The 18,361-nt window shown below is 35.6% G+C and overlaps 1 protein-coding gene across 1 annotated transcript in view; it reads right to left on the reverse strand.

The window, feature by feature from the left end:
- HACL1 (2-hydroxyacyl-CoA lyase 1) overlaps positions 1-18,361 on the reverse strand; it is a 32,850-nt gene that overhangs the window by 5,072 nt on the left and 9,417 nt on the right. The window contains exons 5-14 of the mRNA XM_063114481.1: positions 16,827-16,899; positions 15,211-15,288; positions 14,205-14,299; positions 12,306-12,418; positions 9,461-9,596; positions 5,492-5,597; positions 3,588-3,671; positions 2,546-2,647; positions 626-780; positions 35-193 (exon numbers count right to left, since the gene is read on the reverse strand). Coding sequence (XP_062970551.1) covers positions 35-193; positions 626-780; positions 2,546-2,647; positions 3,588-3,671; positions 5,492-5,597; positions 9,461-9,596; positions 12,306-12,418; positions 14,205-14,299; positions 15,211-15,288; positions 16,827-16,899 — 1,101 coding nt within the window. The remainder of the gene's footprint in view (positions 1-34; positions 194-625; positions 781-2,545; positions 2,648-3,587; positions 3,672-5,491; positions 5,598-9,460; positions 9,597-12,305; positions 12,419-14,204; positions 14,300-15,210; positions 15,289-16,826; positions 16,900-18,361) is intronic.

The raw sequence follows: 18,361 nt of genomic DNA on the forward strand, positions 1-18,361 counted from the left end.
GAATGAAATGCTCTGGTTCAGGATGCTGTTTTACCTGCAGATGGTTTCTACCTCCATGCCAGAAAACCCAAATGCACTGTCTCCTTCCACACAGATGACCCGTTGCTCAGGGTTTCTATCTTTAGCCACTACGGCAGCTGCAATAGCAAATCCCAAACCAACTCCCATTGTTCCAAAAGTACCAGCATCAAGCCTGTTGGAGAACAAAGCTCAAATGAAACTTTCTGGGGCATGTCACAGAGTGTCAGGTTGGCACAAACTTTCTAGTCATATCCACATGGTTCATAGAAAAATAAAGAACATAAAAACATTCGCCTTCTTTAATATAAAATTTTTAGACTGTGAAGAACTAATCTGTCAAAGCAGAATGAGACAGAAAAACCATGTGTGATTACTTGGAAGACTATCAATATATACTTAGAACACTGAGTATATAAATTATCACATGATACCAAGGACATATCAAGTACACAAACTCTACAAAACCTCACCTAAGAATACTTTAATGAAATATGTCCTTATACACTGAACATGTATAATTCTTAAATGTTTTCTTAATCTGCATTATTATAGTTTCAATTAAACACATTGTAATTAATTGCAATTGCTTCCTTGGAAGCCTTACCTATGACGGGGAAGGTAGTTTTGAAGCACAGTGCGTCCAATGTCCATAGTATTTGCTCCTTCACTTACCACAAAACAGTCTCTGGGTAGTTGTTCTTGAACATGATAGAATACTGTGTAATAATTCATAGGCAGGGATTTTTTGGAAGCTAATTCCTAAAACAATACAGAGTGGAATATAATCAAATTAGATTGGGATACAATAAAAATAACCAATGTCAGTAAGTTACTATCAAACTTACTTGTAAATAGTTAGACAACAGCTGCAAGTTACAAGGTTCCCAAATGGCTGAAAATGGTCAGTCATTGTGAGAAGCCAACTGACCTGTGAACAGTCCTGGGGGACATGCTAAGGAACATGTGTCTCACAGCCCTAATTTGGGACACAAATAAGTAGGGGAATATCGCTCCTTGTGGAAATCCACAATGTATGTTAGCATGTGAGAAACTCTGAGAAGTGCTATAGTAAAGACAGCTAGGAAACACTGGATTAAACAAAACTAAACATTCTTATTTGAGCACTTAGGATAACACTGCTTCTGAAAAAGTGAAATTTTTATTTCAGAATATTTTCATCTGAAAAAATGGCCCTAAACTAAAAAATCTCAGGATTTTAAAAAACATCTGAAATCCTGGTTATTCTTCCCACACACTGCAGAGGAACAGAGATAAGCTACACCCATATTCTAAAGAGTCCCAGAATGAAGGGAAAAACAGCAAGGTAAATGCCTTTGTCTAGCCAAATGCCTTTTAGAATTGAGAGAAAGCTGCATGGGGCACTAGCAGCAACAGTCCCATCCGGCCCCAGCACTGTCTGTTCACCTATGCCACTTTGTTCTGTTGGAGATTACACCCAAGATGGATGAGGGACCTTCCTATACTCCTGCACCAGAGAAGAGAGGCAAATTCCTTCCATCTTAAACTAAGGTGATTCCTAGGGAAACGAAGGGATTTGTTATGATATGATTCATGAAAAAGAATTGAGGCTGGCTCCTGATAAGAGAAATAGTCATTTCTTCTAAGATGACTGATATATTAAGGAACCAAATAACTCACATTTCACATTTGCTTATGCATGATTCCACCAGCAAGAAACACTAGTGAACACAGAAAATTGCACCCAGCTGAACCAAGATACATAGGAATACATAAAACAGTGAAAAAAATCAGGAACAGCATTTCTCATAGTCAAAGAGAAAGCACTATATATACACACAAAGACTTTAAACAGAAATCACCAAATCATGTACAAGTGGCTCATTTTAGTGCTAGTAGTAAATGGTTTGGTCGTTTCAAACATCAAGACAGTTTCCAAAGCATTAGCTATCAGGCAAAGCCGTGAGTGCAGATGAGAAAGCTGTAAAAGAGTTTCAGCACCGATAAAAAAGTTAAATGAAAAAGGCTATACATTGGATCAAATTTTCAATTTTAATGAAACCACTATCTAACACAATCATATGCCTTGAAGGACCTATATCTTAAAGTGAGAAAAACATGCCCCAATATGCCCCAGGATTTACGATTCTAAAAGATCACTTAATTGTGATACTCTGTGCCAAAATCACGCTAAGGACAATGAGCCACACACATCTACTATTACAACTTTCTGTCCAACATTGGATCACCCTCCTTCCACCATCACACAGTAACTCACAAGTTGCAACCCTTCTGATGCCCAATTCCATAAGAAATTTCAATCTTTTTCAAAGTAAAGTGCCATATTTACTGCAGTGTACACACATTAGGTTCCTATCTTATGTTTATGTTTCACGAAGTTTTTGAGAGCTGTACCCTAGCCCTTTTCCCCCATGAGCCCTGTGGTTTTTACTACATGGTTTTGCATAGGGAGGTGATTTTTAGAAATGTATATGTCATGTTATGGCAGAACTGCATTCTTGAGTTTCAGTGGGTCCTGTGTTACCTTGGACGCAGCTTCGTTTCTCTTCATTTTTTCTCTCAGTGTCTTCCACCACTTGCTCTCTGAAGGGTACTGCCACAGTTTTTTATCAAATTGTTCTAAAAGCTAAGAAAACAAACTTTTTTCCTTTTTGAAAATAAACTTAAATCATATTAACATAAAAATCTCTTCTTAAAGGAGACAATAGTGATGTACTCTTCTACCATTCCCATCACTCATACTCTTTGTTTTTTCTCTAGTTAGCAAACAACTGATAGAAGATAAACAGGTCATAAGCTTTTGTTTCAGCCAGTGTGGATTTCTGCCAGCTGTTGGCATTCCCATAGCACAGAGTGAAATGCTATCTCCTCCAACAGTCACAAGCAGGGGCTCTGAGGCCCTTCTAAGTAAAAGAAAAACCACCCCCTCCCTCTATAGAAACCTTGCAGAAAGCCGACAAATACCTATGGATTCCTATGATACAGACCAAATGCTCCAGCGTGATGTAAAATATGTTTGAGCACTGCATTCTAACACTGTGTAATCAAGATAACAGTACCAATTTGTATTATCCAAAATCAAGTGATAAATATCACTATATTTTATCTCCTGTCACAGTGAAATGTGTAAACTATGAACAAATAATAAGACCCTGGGCAAGTCACTGCTTACAGTTTGAAGAGTGAAAAGCTCTTTATCACCTAAAGAAATACTGTTAGGTATTTCCAGTGTGTTAGCCATTTCTTGGCTGCAAGTTCAGTTCCTTTGCAAGTTTTATTATTTTTTCAGAAAGCTGGATCCTATTTTGTAAATCACTGTTTGCCCTCTGAAAAAACTCTTTCAACTGCCTTCCAAAAATGCTTATCTCACATAGAAATGAACTATGTACAATAAGGTTGATTTACCAAGTTCCAGTTATATTTAAGAATAGTTTTCCATCACAAATTTTGTTTAAAATTCATATTAATAGTATTACCAAGCAAACCAAGATTAAAACATTTTCAAGAATTGACTGTTCCCTTAAGACCAATCCCATATAAACTAAAACCCAGACAAACGTTCTTACCTGCTTAGTGACAGCATTTATGTCTCCTAGCAAAGTCACAGCAGGCTTTACATTATTTCCCAATTCTTCTGCACAGATATCAACCTAAAAAACAGACAAGGCTGAAGAATAAGTCATGTTTATTCTTAAAAATTTTTGAGAAATCAATTTAAGGCTGAATAAATAAAGTGTATATATGAGGATACTTCAAAGAGTTCATTGGAAAAACTGAATTGAAAGATAATACAAATCATTCCAGTGAACTTTTTGAAGTGCCTTCGTATACAATAAAGAAAATTTGATATTCAAGAAGTTCCTTAATAAAAGTCCATAGAACTATATAAGTATCATAGCTAGTATAGAGAGCCTTGTCATAGTCCCTCATTTTAAAATCTACTCTGTGGAATTTTGGTATTGTTCCATTACGCCACAGGAAGGCGTCTGACCTGATCAATTATAGTTTTGAATCTAATCAATAATAAGGTGCTACTGAATTATATTTGGAATTCCTATCTAGAGCAGGAGTTTTCAAAGTTGAGCATGTATCACAATCACCTGGTGGGCTTTTAAACTATAGATTGTAGTAGTCCACCTCAGGGTTTCAGATTTCAATAGGTCTGGGTGGGGTCCGGAAATGTGCATTTCTAACAGGTTTCCCAGGTGGTGTTGATGCTTCTGGCCCTGGAAACCACATTTTGAGAACCACTCCTGGGACATGGCATGACTTCTTCTCCATTTACTCAGAAGATCTATTTCTGGATGGCCATGGGCAAGTAAAAATAGCTTCTGCAAGGAGGAATAATTTAGCCACCCCAAAGGGAATGCATTCTATTCTGTAATGAGGAGAGGCAACCAAGAGGTGGCAGCACCTTCCAGGTACAACCCACAGTCTTGCTTGTTTGTGGTTTTAGTTCTCAATGTTCTCAGGTGGGAATGGGACTATTAGAAGTTGACTCCTTAAGAAGGTAGACTGGGAAGACAGCAAACTTTAGAAGTAAAAGGTAGATTGGAAGAAGATAGCAATTATAGCTTCGGTCACCAGACATCAAATGGAATGGGGCCAATCTGGGTATGGATAACAGTTTTGCATGTCACTATGTAGGTAGTATTTTCCCCACCAGTAGAAAACTGGCTTTTTTAAAAAATTAGAACTTAATTGATTGTACATATTTGTGGGGTACAGAATTGACTAACGGTATTTGCATACAATATATGATGATCAAATCATGAAAATTAGCATATTCATCATTACAAGATGTATGCATTCATTCTTTGTGTCCATTAATCAATTCCTACCTAACCTCCCTTTCCTTCCCCCTCACCCCCTCTAGTAACCACAGTTCTGATCCTTCTTTCTGAAAGCTCAATGTTTTATTGTGTTCTTTCTCACTCTTTCTTCCTTTATTTTAGAAAACTGGCTTATAAAGAGGGTTATCACCATACACAAGTCATCAAAGAGAGGTCAGAGTATATTCCAGACACTCTATTTAATGACATAGGTAAACAGTGTAGTTTAGAGATTTCCAACCAAAGAATGAAAGTAAGTTTTGGCACCTAAAAGAAAAACTCGCTCCCTAACAATGCTGAATGTTTCGTTCTCATCTACCATCCTACTTAAACCTCTTTTCTCTACCTTTAAATATACCTGAACTGTGAAGAAGAGGAAAATTATGCTTTTCAAACTACTTGAAACTTGATTTTGAAAGGTTTTCTGGTTAGAAGTAAAGGGGCACATTGTGTTTCAGAGGCTTGAAAAGGCAGCTTACTTTGGTACCTGTAATTATGTTAGACAATTTATAAAATTCTACTTTTGTATAAAGAGAAATCGTTCTTTACAAAAGCCAAGAAAAAAGCAGAGCTGGTAATGGTTGAGAGGGAGAACAATGAACCGTAGATAGCTCTAATTTTAAATCTTTCCTAAGTACCTGGATAAACTTCACATCTGGCTGATATCTTGGAGGCAGTCCAAAATGTAAAATCCAATTTAGTCTGGCACCAAACAACACAATTACATCAGCAAATTGCAAAGCCCTATTAAAAAACAAAATCTGATATAACACAAGAAGGATATCTATATTTCTTATTTGAATTATTCTAAAATAAATTTCTAAAGTATTTAGAAAAGTCTTAATAATTTGGAGCTTACAGTAGACTTCAGAATCAGCTTCTATGGTAAATTCGATCTTTCAAACTAAAATAACTTATGAAACCATTCTATTTAAATAGCAATCTAAAAGATGAAATAAGTAGTAAAATATTACCATAAGCTGTATCTATACTCGATTTCCTTTGCTTACATTTTTGTCATTAGAAAAATTAATGTAGGGCCGGCCCCGTGGCTCACTCGGGAGAGTGCGGCGCTGGTAGCGCCGAGGCCACGGGTTCAGATCCTACATAGGGATGGCCGGTGCGCTCGCTGGCTGAGCATGGCGCAGACAACACCGTGCAGAGGGTTATAATCCCCTTACCAGTCAGGAAAGAAAAAAAGAAAAATTAATGCAAGTCCACTATACATAAACTGGAAAAAACAGAAAAAGTATAAAGAAAAAACAAAATCACCCCATAATACTATCAATATATAAACTATTATTAATATCTTGGCATATTTTCATCTAGCCTTTTTCTCTATGTAAGTATATTTTTACATAGTTGAGTTCATATGCTATAATACTGTCTTGTGCACTTTTGCTTATCAGAAACACTTTCCTTTGTCATTAAATTCTTAAACACAATTTTTAAAAGCTACATATTTTGCTGAACACATATACTATGATTTATTTAATATTTTCTCAATTGCTGGATATTTTCTTTGCTATTAATAGTACTGAGTTTCACATCTTTATGCTTGCATCTTAATGAACACTTTACATTGATTCCAAGAAACATGTATTGTTAAGACTACTGATTCATATTCCTGAATTTCTTTCCAAAAAATTATACCAAGTGTATTACCAATAGTTTTATTTTATACAAGCGTACTTCAAAAAGTTAATGGACAAATGTAATTAAAAGATAATACAAATCACTCCATGAACTCTTTGAAGACTTCTTGTATCCTAGTATTTTTGTCAATATAACTTCTACTCTTTAATGATTTTTACTTTGATAACATGATTACCCTTGCTTTCTTTTTGTCTGCTGCAATATATCTTTGCTCAGTCTTGTTTTTAAGCTGTACGATTTTATTTTAGATGTAACACATATAGTCACTGTTATTAATCCAATCTGAGTATCTCTACCTTTTTTCAGGAGAGTTTATTATCATAATTGCTGTGGGTTTTGTTTTGGTTTTTACTTCTCATTTTTCTGCTTCTATCTTTTCCCCATTTTTCCTATCTTTTGCTATACAGAATCTGTTTTTATTGTTTTGTCTTCTTCAGTGATAAATGCAATTTTTCAAAGAAATTGAGTTATCATTTCAAGTATATACTCAAAAAAGCATCTTCATATACTACATCAGTCCTAAGAGACCCAATTCCACAAACAGATAAATACTGCCATTCGTCGGGTAGATTTGCTTATTTTGTAAAACCCTTAAAATTGTTGATTCAATTATTTCTAGCCCTTTGCAATCTTTTTACACTATTAATTTTGTTAAGATTTTGTTCTTAAAACTTGACTAAAAATAAACTTCAGTCCAACCTAAGTTATTTAAAAAATTAATTGAATCCAAATTAATTTGGTTACTATACAAAGTGTGCTAATATGAACAAAAAGTAAAGGCATGATCTACTAAGATAGCATTAAATGAACAATTAAAGACTGAGCTGCAAACATTACATTTAAAAAACCCTCCAAATTAACTTTATTCCATGCATGAGAATATGAAAAACACCAAATGCATGATGGTGGTAGATACGGGGAGGGAGGGAGGGATTGTAATCAAGAAAGACATAGAGGGGACTGCAAACGAGTCTGTAATTTCTTATTTCTTAAAAAACAAACAAATAAAACCCTAAAGAAATATAACACAATGTTAACATATGATAAAGTTAAGTGGTGGCTTTATAAGTGTTCATTAAGTTATTCTCTCTTCCTGTCTGTATATTTAGAATATTTCTTAAAATAAATTTCTTAAAAAAATTTAAGAAATTAAAAGAAAAAAATACTTCAAAAAGTGTGTTTTAAAAGTCTAAAAAGAGGAGGCTTCCAGTGTCAGCCAAGATTGGGTAAGCCCACTACAGCCAAGCTCTCCCACTTTTTACAACTAAAAACTCTGAACAAAATAGAAAAAGCACTACCTGAAGATCTTGTAAAGTAAACAATATTAGGCAGATTAGGAGGGTAGCTAAAAGTTTGAAGACGCAACCCACACAGGGGGTCAGTTTCCGAGTTTTTCCCCCTCCTCCTCTCTATCTCCTGGCTTTGAACCAAGGGCAGCCCTAATTGCAGAATTTCAGGCAGCAAAAACTTGGTGAGGAACCCTGTCTTTTCCTCCAGAGAATAGGGGGAAAGAACCCCTGCAAGCTGGAGACTATGGAGTGAAAAGTTCAGATTTTGCTTCTTTTTCTCCTCTCCCAGCCCCCTTCTGAGGGCAGCCCTGTTGCACAGCTGCATTGTGGTGGCTTCCAAGCAGTGAAAATTCCAAGAGAAACTTTAACTTTCAGGTGAGAGGAAACTGGGAAAAGGGGACCCTGTGGTCTGAAGAGTATGGGACAATCCTCATTATTTTTTTCTTCTGCTGCTTGCCTAGAGGGCAGCCCCAGTTGTGTTGTACTATACGACAGCAGTGAGGGCTAGGAAAAGGGACTCCTGGGAATCAGAGAGTGGGGATGGGGAACAGGGAGGTCTTAGAGAGGAGAGAAAAGAAATCCCTCATTCTGGGAATTAACCAGCACATGTCTGGGGCTCACCCCTGAGCTGTACATGTGCAGATAGGCCCAAAGAAGCAAAGGCTCTGAAACTGCCCTGGAACTACTGCCCACAGTAAGTAAGAGAGAACTTGCAGTCTGAACTTAACCTATTAGGCTGATTGCTTGGTAAAACAAACAAACAAAAATCAACAATCTACAAAGGACTTTTTTTTTTGGTGGCTGGCTGGTACGGGGAACTGAACCCTTGACCTTGGTGTTACAAGGCCACACTCTAACCAACTGAGCTAACCTGCCTACAGAGGATTTTAATATGACTCAGATTCTCAAGACATAATATTCAACAATCTAGGATACAATTCAAAATTACTCAGTTCAAAAAGAACCAGAAAAATATGACCAATTCTCAAAAGAAAAAATAATGAATAGATGCCAATCCTAAAATGACTCAGATGCTGGAATTATAACTGTGCTCCATAAAGTAAAGAAAAACATTCTTGAAATAAATGTAAAGATAGAAGTTCTCAGTAGAGAAATAGAAAATATAAGAGACAAAAGGACTGAAAAGAAATAAACAGATATTCAGGACCTGTGGGACAATATCAAAATGTCTAATATTTGTATCACTGGAATTTCAAGAAGAGAGGAGAAAGAGATTGGTCTAGAAAAAAAATATTTGAGGAAATATTGGTGATAAACTTTCCAAATTTGGAGAAAGACATAAATTTACGGATTCAAGAAGATTTGGATAAACTAAAGAAACTAAAAGAAAACCATGTCCAGATACATCATAATTAAACTGCTGAAAACCAAAGATAAACTTTGAAAACAGCCAGAGATAAGCAATATATTATAAACAAATAGGGAAACAGTGATCCAAATGTCTGCAGATTTCTCATCTGAAACCATGAGGTCCAGAAGACAGTCAATAAATAGCACCTTTAAAATGCTGAAAAGTCCAAAAATAAACTGGCAAGCTTATAATTACACAGTTCTTTCAGAACTTCTCCCTAGGTTAATTAAGGTCACACAATAATTTAAATTTGCCAAGTGACTGTATTTGAAATCTGTAATGCCACGCACCTCGATCTGGCTGCACCTACACAGTTTGGATGGTTGTCAGGGACAACACCCTTCCCCATAGGGGTGGGCAAAAATGGCAATTTACACTGCTCCACCAATTTCCTGATATTCTCCTCTGCATGGGCATAAGCAGCACCTACAAGAAATGTAAATGAGTTGGGTGATTCAGTTAAGCTCCAGGCACTGTGACCCTTAACATGGTTCATGTAAAATTGCTTTTAGATCTCCTCAAATACTCTCATCTGCTTATGTATGGGCTTAAACTCAAAACAAATTGTGACTATGGTTTTTATCTTTGGTATTTTAAAATGCTTAAAAAAGCAATAGTTCTAATTTCCCCTCAATAATATTTTCAATTATTCTGAAGGATGTCTACCCCAAAAGTTGTGTAGTACATCTCTTGCTGGTGTCACTTACATTAGAATGGGTAAGAGGCTATGGTCCTACTGAACTACTACCCACAATTCCCTGAACAAACTGTCTTTACTGGGAGGCCCTGGTGGGCAGGCAAGAACTTTGCCCTGAAAGAGAAAGGCTCTCTCCACCTTCACACCTTGCTACCTATTATCAGCAAACCTGGATTGCACAGAGTCTCCAAGTTCAGGTGTGGAAGTTCTAAGGGGCATATATTTCTAAGACTCTGCAGATCTTTCCATAGGTTTTACAATTCTGTGACTGTGACAGTGGGACATGTATCGTTTGTTTTTACAGCTGTGTGCCTGAGACATAACCACATGCCCTATGTACTTGATGACACTGAAAACAACTTACTATTTAAATATAGGAATGATTCCATTTTTGATGTCATCAAGGCCACTATGTTTTAGCTATTTAATTTTATACTCTTTTTCTGAACTCATAGAATATTACTCTATATTCAGAACTTATAATTCTCTACTGAAACCTAGTAAATAGTATAGTACACTTTCAGATTCAATACAATGCTCCTGCCTACAAAACCACCTTAGAATCCTTTCTCATAGTACATGTATGATGAAAAATAATTCTTTTATTTTCATCCAGATAGTTTTCTTATATTCTCTTTCTTGCCACAATGTCTTTGTACACTTGGTTCTCTCCTCCTAGACCGTCTTTGGTCTCTTTGTCCACTTGGTGAACTATTATCCATTTTTTCAAGGTACAGCTGCTGTGCCATCTCTTTTGGATAGTCTTTCCATACTACGTATACAAGCAAATTGTTGCTGTCCTCCTTGAGAATCTACCTCACTCTCTCTGTACACACCACTTAAGAGTATATATATTGCATTTATTTGTTGCCAGGTCTATCTCACCCATAAGGAGAGACCATTATTTCTCTGCATTCCTCATGACTCTATAATCCCTGCCTTCTCATAAGTACTCATCAAATGTTCATTAAAGGAAGAATGAAAACTAGCATTCACTGAGTGAATATTTAATATTTTGCTATTTAATTATATCCTATTGAGGTAGTTAATATCCATATTTTATTTTATTTATTTTATTTTTTTAAAGATGACCGGTAAGGGGATCTTAACCCTTGACTTGGTATTTTCAGCACCACACTCTCCCCAGTGAGCCAACTGGCCATCCCTACATAGGGATCTGAACCCGTGGCCTTGGTGTTATCAGCACCACACTCTCCCAAGTGAGCCACGGGCCGGCCCCACCCCCATTTTATAAGTGAGGTAGTTGAGAGGTGGCCAGTTAGCTCAGTTGGTTAGAGCGTGGTGTTAAGGGTTTGGATCACCGAACCGGCCAGCCACCAAAAAAGCTCAAAACAAACAAGTGAGGTAACTGAGACTCAAAGAAGCTGTTTGCCAAAGTCACAGAGTAAATATATCATATAACAGAATTCAACTCAGCTTTGACCTTAATTTTTTTTCTGTTGTCCACCATTTTCATTAAAATTATTTTTAGTTTCTATGTTGTTAGTTGCTAAGTAGTTGATAATTAACTAGCATGGTCATAGGCGATCCCAGCAGCCTCAGTTCTAGAACACAAAATGAATACTATAATAAATTGCTGACAGGGGTATAAATTGGTATAAAACCATGGGAGAAAGCAACTTGACAATATGTATCAAAAGCCTTAATTACATTCATACCTTTTAACTTAATTTTCTTTCTGAGGATCTATCTTAAATCCTAAATATGGAAAAAGCTTTAGGTACAAATATGTTTGTCACAGCTACCCTAAACAAACAAACAAATAACAACTGGCAAAGACTTAAATATCTGCCAGTAAAGTAAGTGTTAATATACACATAAATAGACATTAAAAATTATATTTAGGAAGTAATTTTAAGACAATAAAAAAAGTTGTAATGTGAAATGAATAAGGTAGCATATAAGACTGTACAGTATAATCACAATATGAGTATTTAAAATATGAATGAAAAAAGGAATAGGAAAGTACTAAATGTTAAAAATGGTTGAATGAAGGGATTTCTTTTTTCTACCCTTCTAGATTTCCCAAAGTTTTTATAATAGATAAGACACATTTCACTCACAGGACCATGTAATGGGTGATATTTCCTTAAAAGGGCAAGTTCTCTGGGCATTCAAGGTTAATTCTATGATTTCAAAACTAATAAAAAATGCCAAATGATGAAGAGAACTCATATTCCAATCTCAAACATTAGACCAGATGTTAAAAAATAATGAAGACAACTTCTAAAAAGACTTACCATTCTTTCAAAAACCTAACAGGATTTAGGGCTGGCTAAATAGCTCAGTTGGTTAGAGCACAGTACTGATAACACCAAGGTCCAGGGTTCAATCCCTGTACCGGGCAGCCGCCAAAAAAACTCCAAAAAACAAACAAAAAAAAGCCTAACAAGATTTAGAGTTCTATTCAGTGCTACCTTTCCCGATGATAAGAAGGGGCTGCTTGGCATTCCTAATAACAGATGCTGCCATACAGACAGCTGAGGTGTCTGCCATGCTAACAGGAGGTGGCATGCAGCACTCCACGTACCTGGAAATAAAGAGCTCTGTTAAAGGAGGCCAACTCTAAAATTTATGGTGAAATTTTCAATTATATAAAAATGTAGAAAAAATAGTACAATAAATCCCATATTCCCATCATAAAGATTCAACAACTAACATCGTTTTACCATATTTACTTCACGCATACACACATAAACATCCATTTTTTTCCTAAACCATTTTAAATTAAATTATAGGCATCAGGACATTTCATTCTTAAAAACTGCCCCATGAAATTCTAAAAGATAAAGACCTTCTCCTAAACAACCATAACATCCTTATCACGTCTAGTAAATTAACAGTTATTCCCTAATATCATATAACAGCTAGTCAAATGGGTAACTCGCTAACAGGAAATTTGTCATCTTGTAACAGTAAAAACCACACTGAAAGCTAGTATTTAATACTTCCTATGTGTTATTTGTTCTCATTTAATTTTCAAAACAATGAGGTTAGGTATTACCATTATCTCTACTTTGCCATCAAAGAAAAAAGTCTCAGAGAAAGTAAATAACTTGCCCAAGGTCACAAGATGGCACGTGGCAGAGACTGGATTGAACATGTCATTCTATCTCCAAAGTCCATGCTTTTATCTATCTCACTATATTTCTATTCACTGGGTAAGTTAATATTTTAATAATACTATATATTAATAAAAGAAATATTAAAACTGTTTGTCACGGGCCGGCCTGTGGCTCACTCGGGAGAGTGTGGTGCTGATAACACCAAGGCCACGGGTTCGGATCCCATATAGGGATGGCCGGTTTGCTCACTGGGTGAGCTTGGTGCTGACAACACCAAGTCAAGGGTTAAGATCCCCTTACCGGTCATCTTTTTAAAAAAAAAAACAAAAAAACTGTTTGTCACAGTTAAGTATTTCTGGACACCAAGTCCTCATTGTGTTATTTCATTTATTCTAATTAATAAAAATCTGTACAAAATTTGGACAGATAATATTATGCAAATATTTGGACATACAAGAAAAAATAACACTGAACATTTACAAAAATTTAAAAGAAGGCTTATAGAGTTAACTTACCTGAGGCTCACCCTCCCCCCTCCTCAACATTATTTTGATTATCATGTTCAGGTATTATGCAGAATAGATGTTCTTTTTGTCTGCCTCTCCCAAATAGAAATCACTCCTTGGTATACTGAATAAGGTCCACTGTCTTTCTGTGGTCACTAAAGAATCATATGGTCCACAACAGCAAGAATGCACTAAATGGTACCCAGGCTGATTAACCCAAGTACCCATCCTTATTGGGGGTGACTTAGATATCAGCGAAAAAATGTTCCTTTGGACTTCTTTTCTTTCAGTGTTAATTTAAGAAATAAGAGGAAATGACAAATCATAGAAGCATCAGTGCTGGAATATTTTTAAATCACAGAGAGACAGCTAGACAAACATTTTTTGTGCTGAGTCCTAAGAATTATTCAATAATCACCTTATCTCTTGGTCTACACTATGAAGATTGTCAATAACCCATACTAAATTAATTGGAATATATATTTACGGTTACTGGAGAACAATACCAAATAAGGAGTTCAGGAAGCTCCACATATTTGATTAAGTAATTAAACCCCAAAATAATTACTTATTAATACCACTTTAATTAAAAGAATTAAGCCCTATGGCTAGGATTCAGTTTAATTACTAAATCATCAAAAGTTAAGACAAGTTGAGATTAACTTATAAACTGCTTTGTAAATTATTTTTAAAACGTAAGCATTACAGTAATACAATTAAGAATTCCAGTACAACTATTACTTACTTTATAGAATTCACATTCACCTGGAGGTTCACAAAATCTGCAGGTATGTCAACATAGCAAGCACCTGGACGACCATAGATACTGCTCCTAACTGCCTATGTTTATTACAAATAGGAAAAAAGACTTTTAAAACTTCAATCCTTATTATCATATTCCACTCAAAGATAATTTAAAAGTGTGAAATGAACACTATTTTTTCTGTACATCCTTAGATGGAGAAAAACACATTTTAACTAAAATTGAAATGTCCTTTTTTTAAAAATTTATCAATATGCAATGTAGTTGATTTTCATGTCCTGAAATGTCATCTATTGAGTCTGTGTATTTTTAAAGATATTTTTGTTTAAAAGGAAAGAGATTAAGAAAGAAAGTATTCACTTAGGGCTTTAAAATTCAACGCTCTATTACACTTTAGCCTTGGAAATTATTCACTAGGTTCAGCCTGCCAAGTTTTTATGCTGTAAAATGTACTCTCACCTGCTTCCTAATCCTAATGACTTGGCAGAGTTTTCAGGAACAGTGATGTTATATGTGTCAAATTGTTTCTATAATTCATGGTTTTCAAACAGCTAAAATGTAACTTCACAGATAAAGGCTGGATAACTGAAATTAATTTATAATAAGCTGTTTAATTTACTAAGAGATGGTCTTATATGCATTAGTCCCAATTTTCAAAAATAATATTTTGCAAAAGCTTAACAGAAAGGGTACCCAAAAGTTCATTATACCTTTCTTTTTACTGTTATATAATTAAAAAGGTGACTTTAAAAACTAAAGAACAAGAAAAACTTTCTCCAAAAACAACTTATTTTACCTCTCTGTTTCTATAATTAAAATGTAATGACAGTGAACATTAAAATGTAAATAGCTTTTTAACAATGTCATTTTTAACTGCTTGGGTATATTCCTAATTGTCACTCATTCTATTGAGACTAAAAAATAACATAAGTATGAGCAACTGACAAAAAACAAGTTGACTTGGAGAGCTTGTTATTAAGTACTGTACCTTTTCGATAACAGATGGAATAGCTTCTATGCTGCTTGGCCGAGCAGAGAACTTGCTATATAATCTACAAGCTTCAACCTATATGGAAAAAGAAAATCACTTAAAATTCAGCTCAAATATTACATTACTCTTCTTAAGAAAGACAAAATGTTACGTCATTACTTTCCATTATGTTTAGAGGCAAGATGGAGAAAATGTATTACCTAGACTGTCCCTTAAAAGCCTATTCAAAGCACAAATTTCTCCCTCAGTATGATTCAGGAAGCAAATCAAAACAAGAAACCAACTACTTTTCTCAGATTGACAAAAATAAACTTTAATAATACCCACCATCTACCACACAACAGGAACAGACACTCTCATAAGCTGCTGGTGAGAATATAAATGGGAAGTTGACAAGGTCTATGAAAAATTAAAATAAGCATACCCTTGGACCCAGAGATTCCACAAGTAGGAATACATAACTTCATCTTTTACATCTTGTTACAATAATAATCTATTCTTATATTTCTGCCAGTTTTCCTTTTATATACTTTGTTGCTATGCTGTTTGGAACATGTGAATTCAGTAGTGTTAACTTTTCACTGTCTAAGGTTAAAAGAAACATTATAAAGAAATTATTTCTCTTGATACTTTTTTGGCATGAAATCTATGGAACAGTGGTAGTCTTAGTCTCACAGGCATGAGAGAATTAGGATTATCCTCAACTTTCAATCTGTTCATGTTCATGTCCTTTTGTTTTAAGGACTTCCATGAGAAACAGATATCTGGATTTTAAATCAAATCAGTGATCTTTTTCTTCAGTTTTTAAATTTCATTTAATAAACTATTTTTTTCCACCTCAGGAAAAAATATTTGTAATAGACATTCTCCTCTGCTTTGCTTGTTCATCTATATAGTTTTTGTGATAACTAAATTTCCTTTTAAATAACTTATCTGCTCTATTTTTCAAATACATCAGCATCTTTTAAATAACTGTTGTTACTGTCTACTATAAACTAAGTAAAACTTCAATTCCCTCAAATATATTTATAACTTGTCAATCATTCACTCTCACCTATTTGCTTTTCTTGAAACTGTAGTATTTTGTTCACAAATTCTTTCAAATTTCCTTTAATTCTGAAATATTCTCCTTCCTCCTTCAAAAATAAAAATAAACTTGTCCATAGTTTATTGATAATCATTTTGAGTAGGATTTTTCCTCTCAACTTTTTATTTTCCTAATGTCTAGCAGGCATAGTCCCAAGTCATTTTTATTCCTACATCTTTTTGACTCTTTGAAGAATATATTTTCAGTTTAAAATCCTGTTAAGAAGGTATATTTAGTAAAAGATTGTTCCTAAGCAAGGCTGAAGCTCTTTCCTTTCTTCTTTTTTTTTGGCAGCTGGCCAGTAAGGTGATCCAAACATTTGACCTAACCAAGTGATGTAACCAGCCAGCCTCTAGGGCCTAAGCTCTTTCTTAATTGTTTTGTAGTAGTTCAGGAAAATTACCTTTAAATTACCTCAGGGACTTCTAATTTATTTATTTTAATTTTTTATTTCGCAGGCAGGCAGTTTTTTTGTTCTTCTCTGTAACTCCTAATGGTTTGTAACTGTGTTACTAGATCTGGGTACCTGAGGAAACTCCTGGAAGGCCCCCATTGTTTCTTGATTTCTTTCAGAGGAACCACCAATCACAATCAATGGCCTGAAATAGTCAATCAGTTTTAAAGAGAATTACAAATGAGATCATCATGTAAAACACTCTGCAGAGTGCTCAATGCATAACAACCACTCAATAAATGTTTTTTTTAAAAAGGAGAGAAAGATTACATTTTCCCTTAAAAAATATTTAGGAAGCAACCTGATGTGAGAGAACCCTTCCCTCAACTTCACAAAAACACAAAATTTATAGAAAATGTTTTTCTTTCACCCTCTCTCTGCCTCTTTTGGATTCTGATGTTAAACCTCCAGGTGTTGTGATGTAAAATGAATTTTTACACCCTTACTACTATTCTTGGAATAGGGAGAAGAAATATTTTACACTTTCTTAAATGAGTTTATTTGGAAATGACAGAATAAGTGATATTCCTCAGCAACAGAATTCTCATCCTTCAAGGTGAAAAAAAGGAAAAGATACAATAAATTCAAAAAATATCAGACCCTCAGGTAGATAAAGAAGAGAAAGACTAGGAAAGAAGGAACTGTAAGAAACACAGGGCAAGAAAGAAAACACTGTACTTCTCACGAGGAAAATTAAATATGTTACGAATTGATTAGAGCATAACCCCCTCCAATCCAATCTTATTGGTAAAGTACCAGAGATGGCATTTAGGCCAAGGTCAGAGAATAAGTGCTAATCAGTATATAAAGCAAACTCAATAAACATACGAATTTCAATTGTCTTGCTAACAATGCAAGACAAGGTGAAGAATTAGACACATTTTTACATACTAAGCTGGGATCTTTAAAAAATAATTTTTCACTTAAAGCAAAGGAACTATATACACAGTTATATTTACACATGTACGTATATATACACACACATATGTACATATACAAAGAAGGAAACGCCAAAATATTAATGATGTTTATCTCTAAGTAAAGGAATTACTGGTGTTTTTTTTCCTAATACTTTTTTTCATCGTGTATATTTAAGGTATACAACATGATGCTTTTATATGTGCATAGTGAAATTACTACAGTCAAGTAAATTAATGTATTCAAGATCCTGGGGCATGAAGAAGTGGACCGGACCCCCCTCCCACAACCAGGCTCACAGTGCCAGCACCTTGGGGCCTGCTGAGGGACCTGGGGCACAGAGAAGAGGAGCGGACTCCCCTCCCACAACCAAACACACCACACCAGCGCCTTGGGACCCACCCGGGGACCCAGGGTATGGACCCGGGGACCAGACCCCCCCCCACCACAACCAGGCACACCTTGCCAGCACCTTGGGGCCTGCTCAGGGACACAGGGCATGGAGAAGGGGACCGGACCCCCTTCCCACAACCAAGCACACCATGCCAGCACCTCAGGAACCACTCAGGGACCTGAGGCATGGAGCTGGGGATTGGACACTCTCCACAACCAGACACACCACCAGCACCAAGAAGCAGGCCAAACACATCTCCTCCATGTGGGTGGCATACCACAGCCACTACCAAAGG

The sequence above is a fragment of the Cynocephalus volans genome, chromosome 11, assembly GCF_027409185.1.
Source record: "Cynocephalus volans isolate mCynVol1 chromosome 11, mCynVol1.pri, whole genome shotgun sequence".
In the NCBI taxonomy this organism is placed as follows: domain Eukaryota; kingdom Metazoa; phylum Chordata; class Mammalia; order Dermoptera; family Cynocephalidae; genus Cynocephalus; species Cynocephalus volans.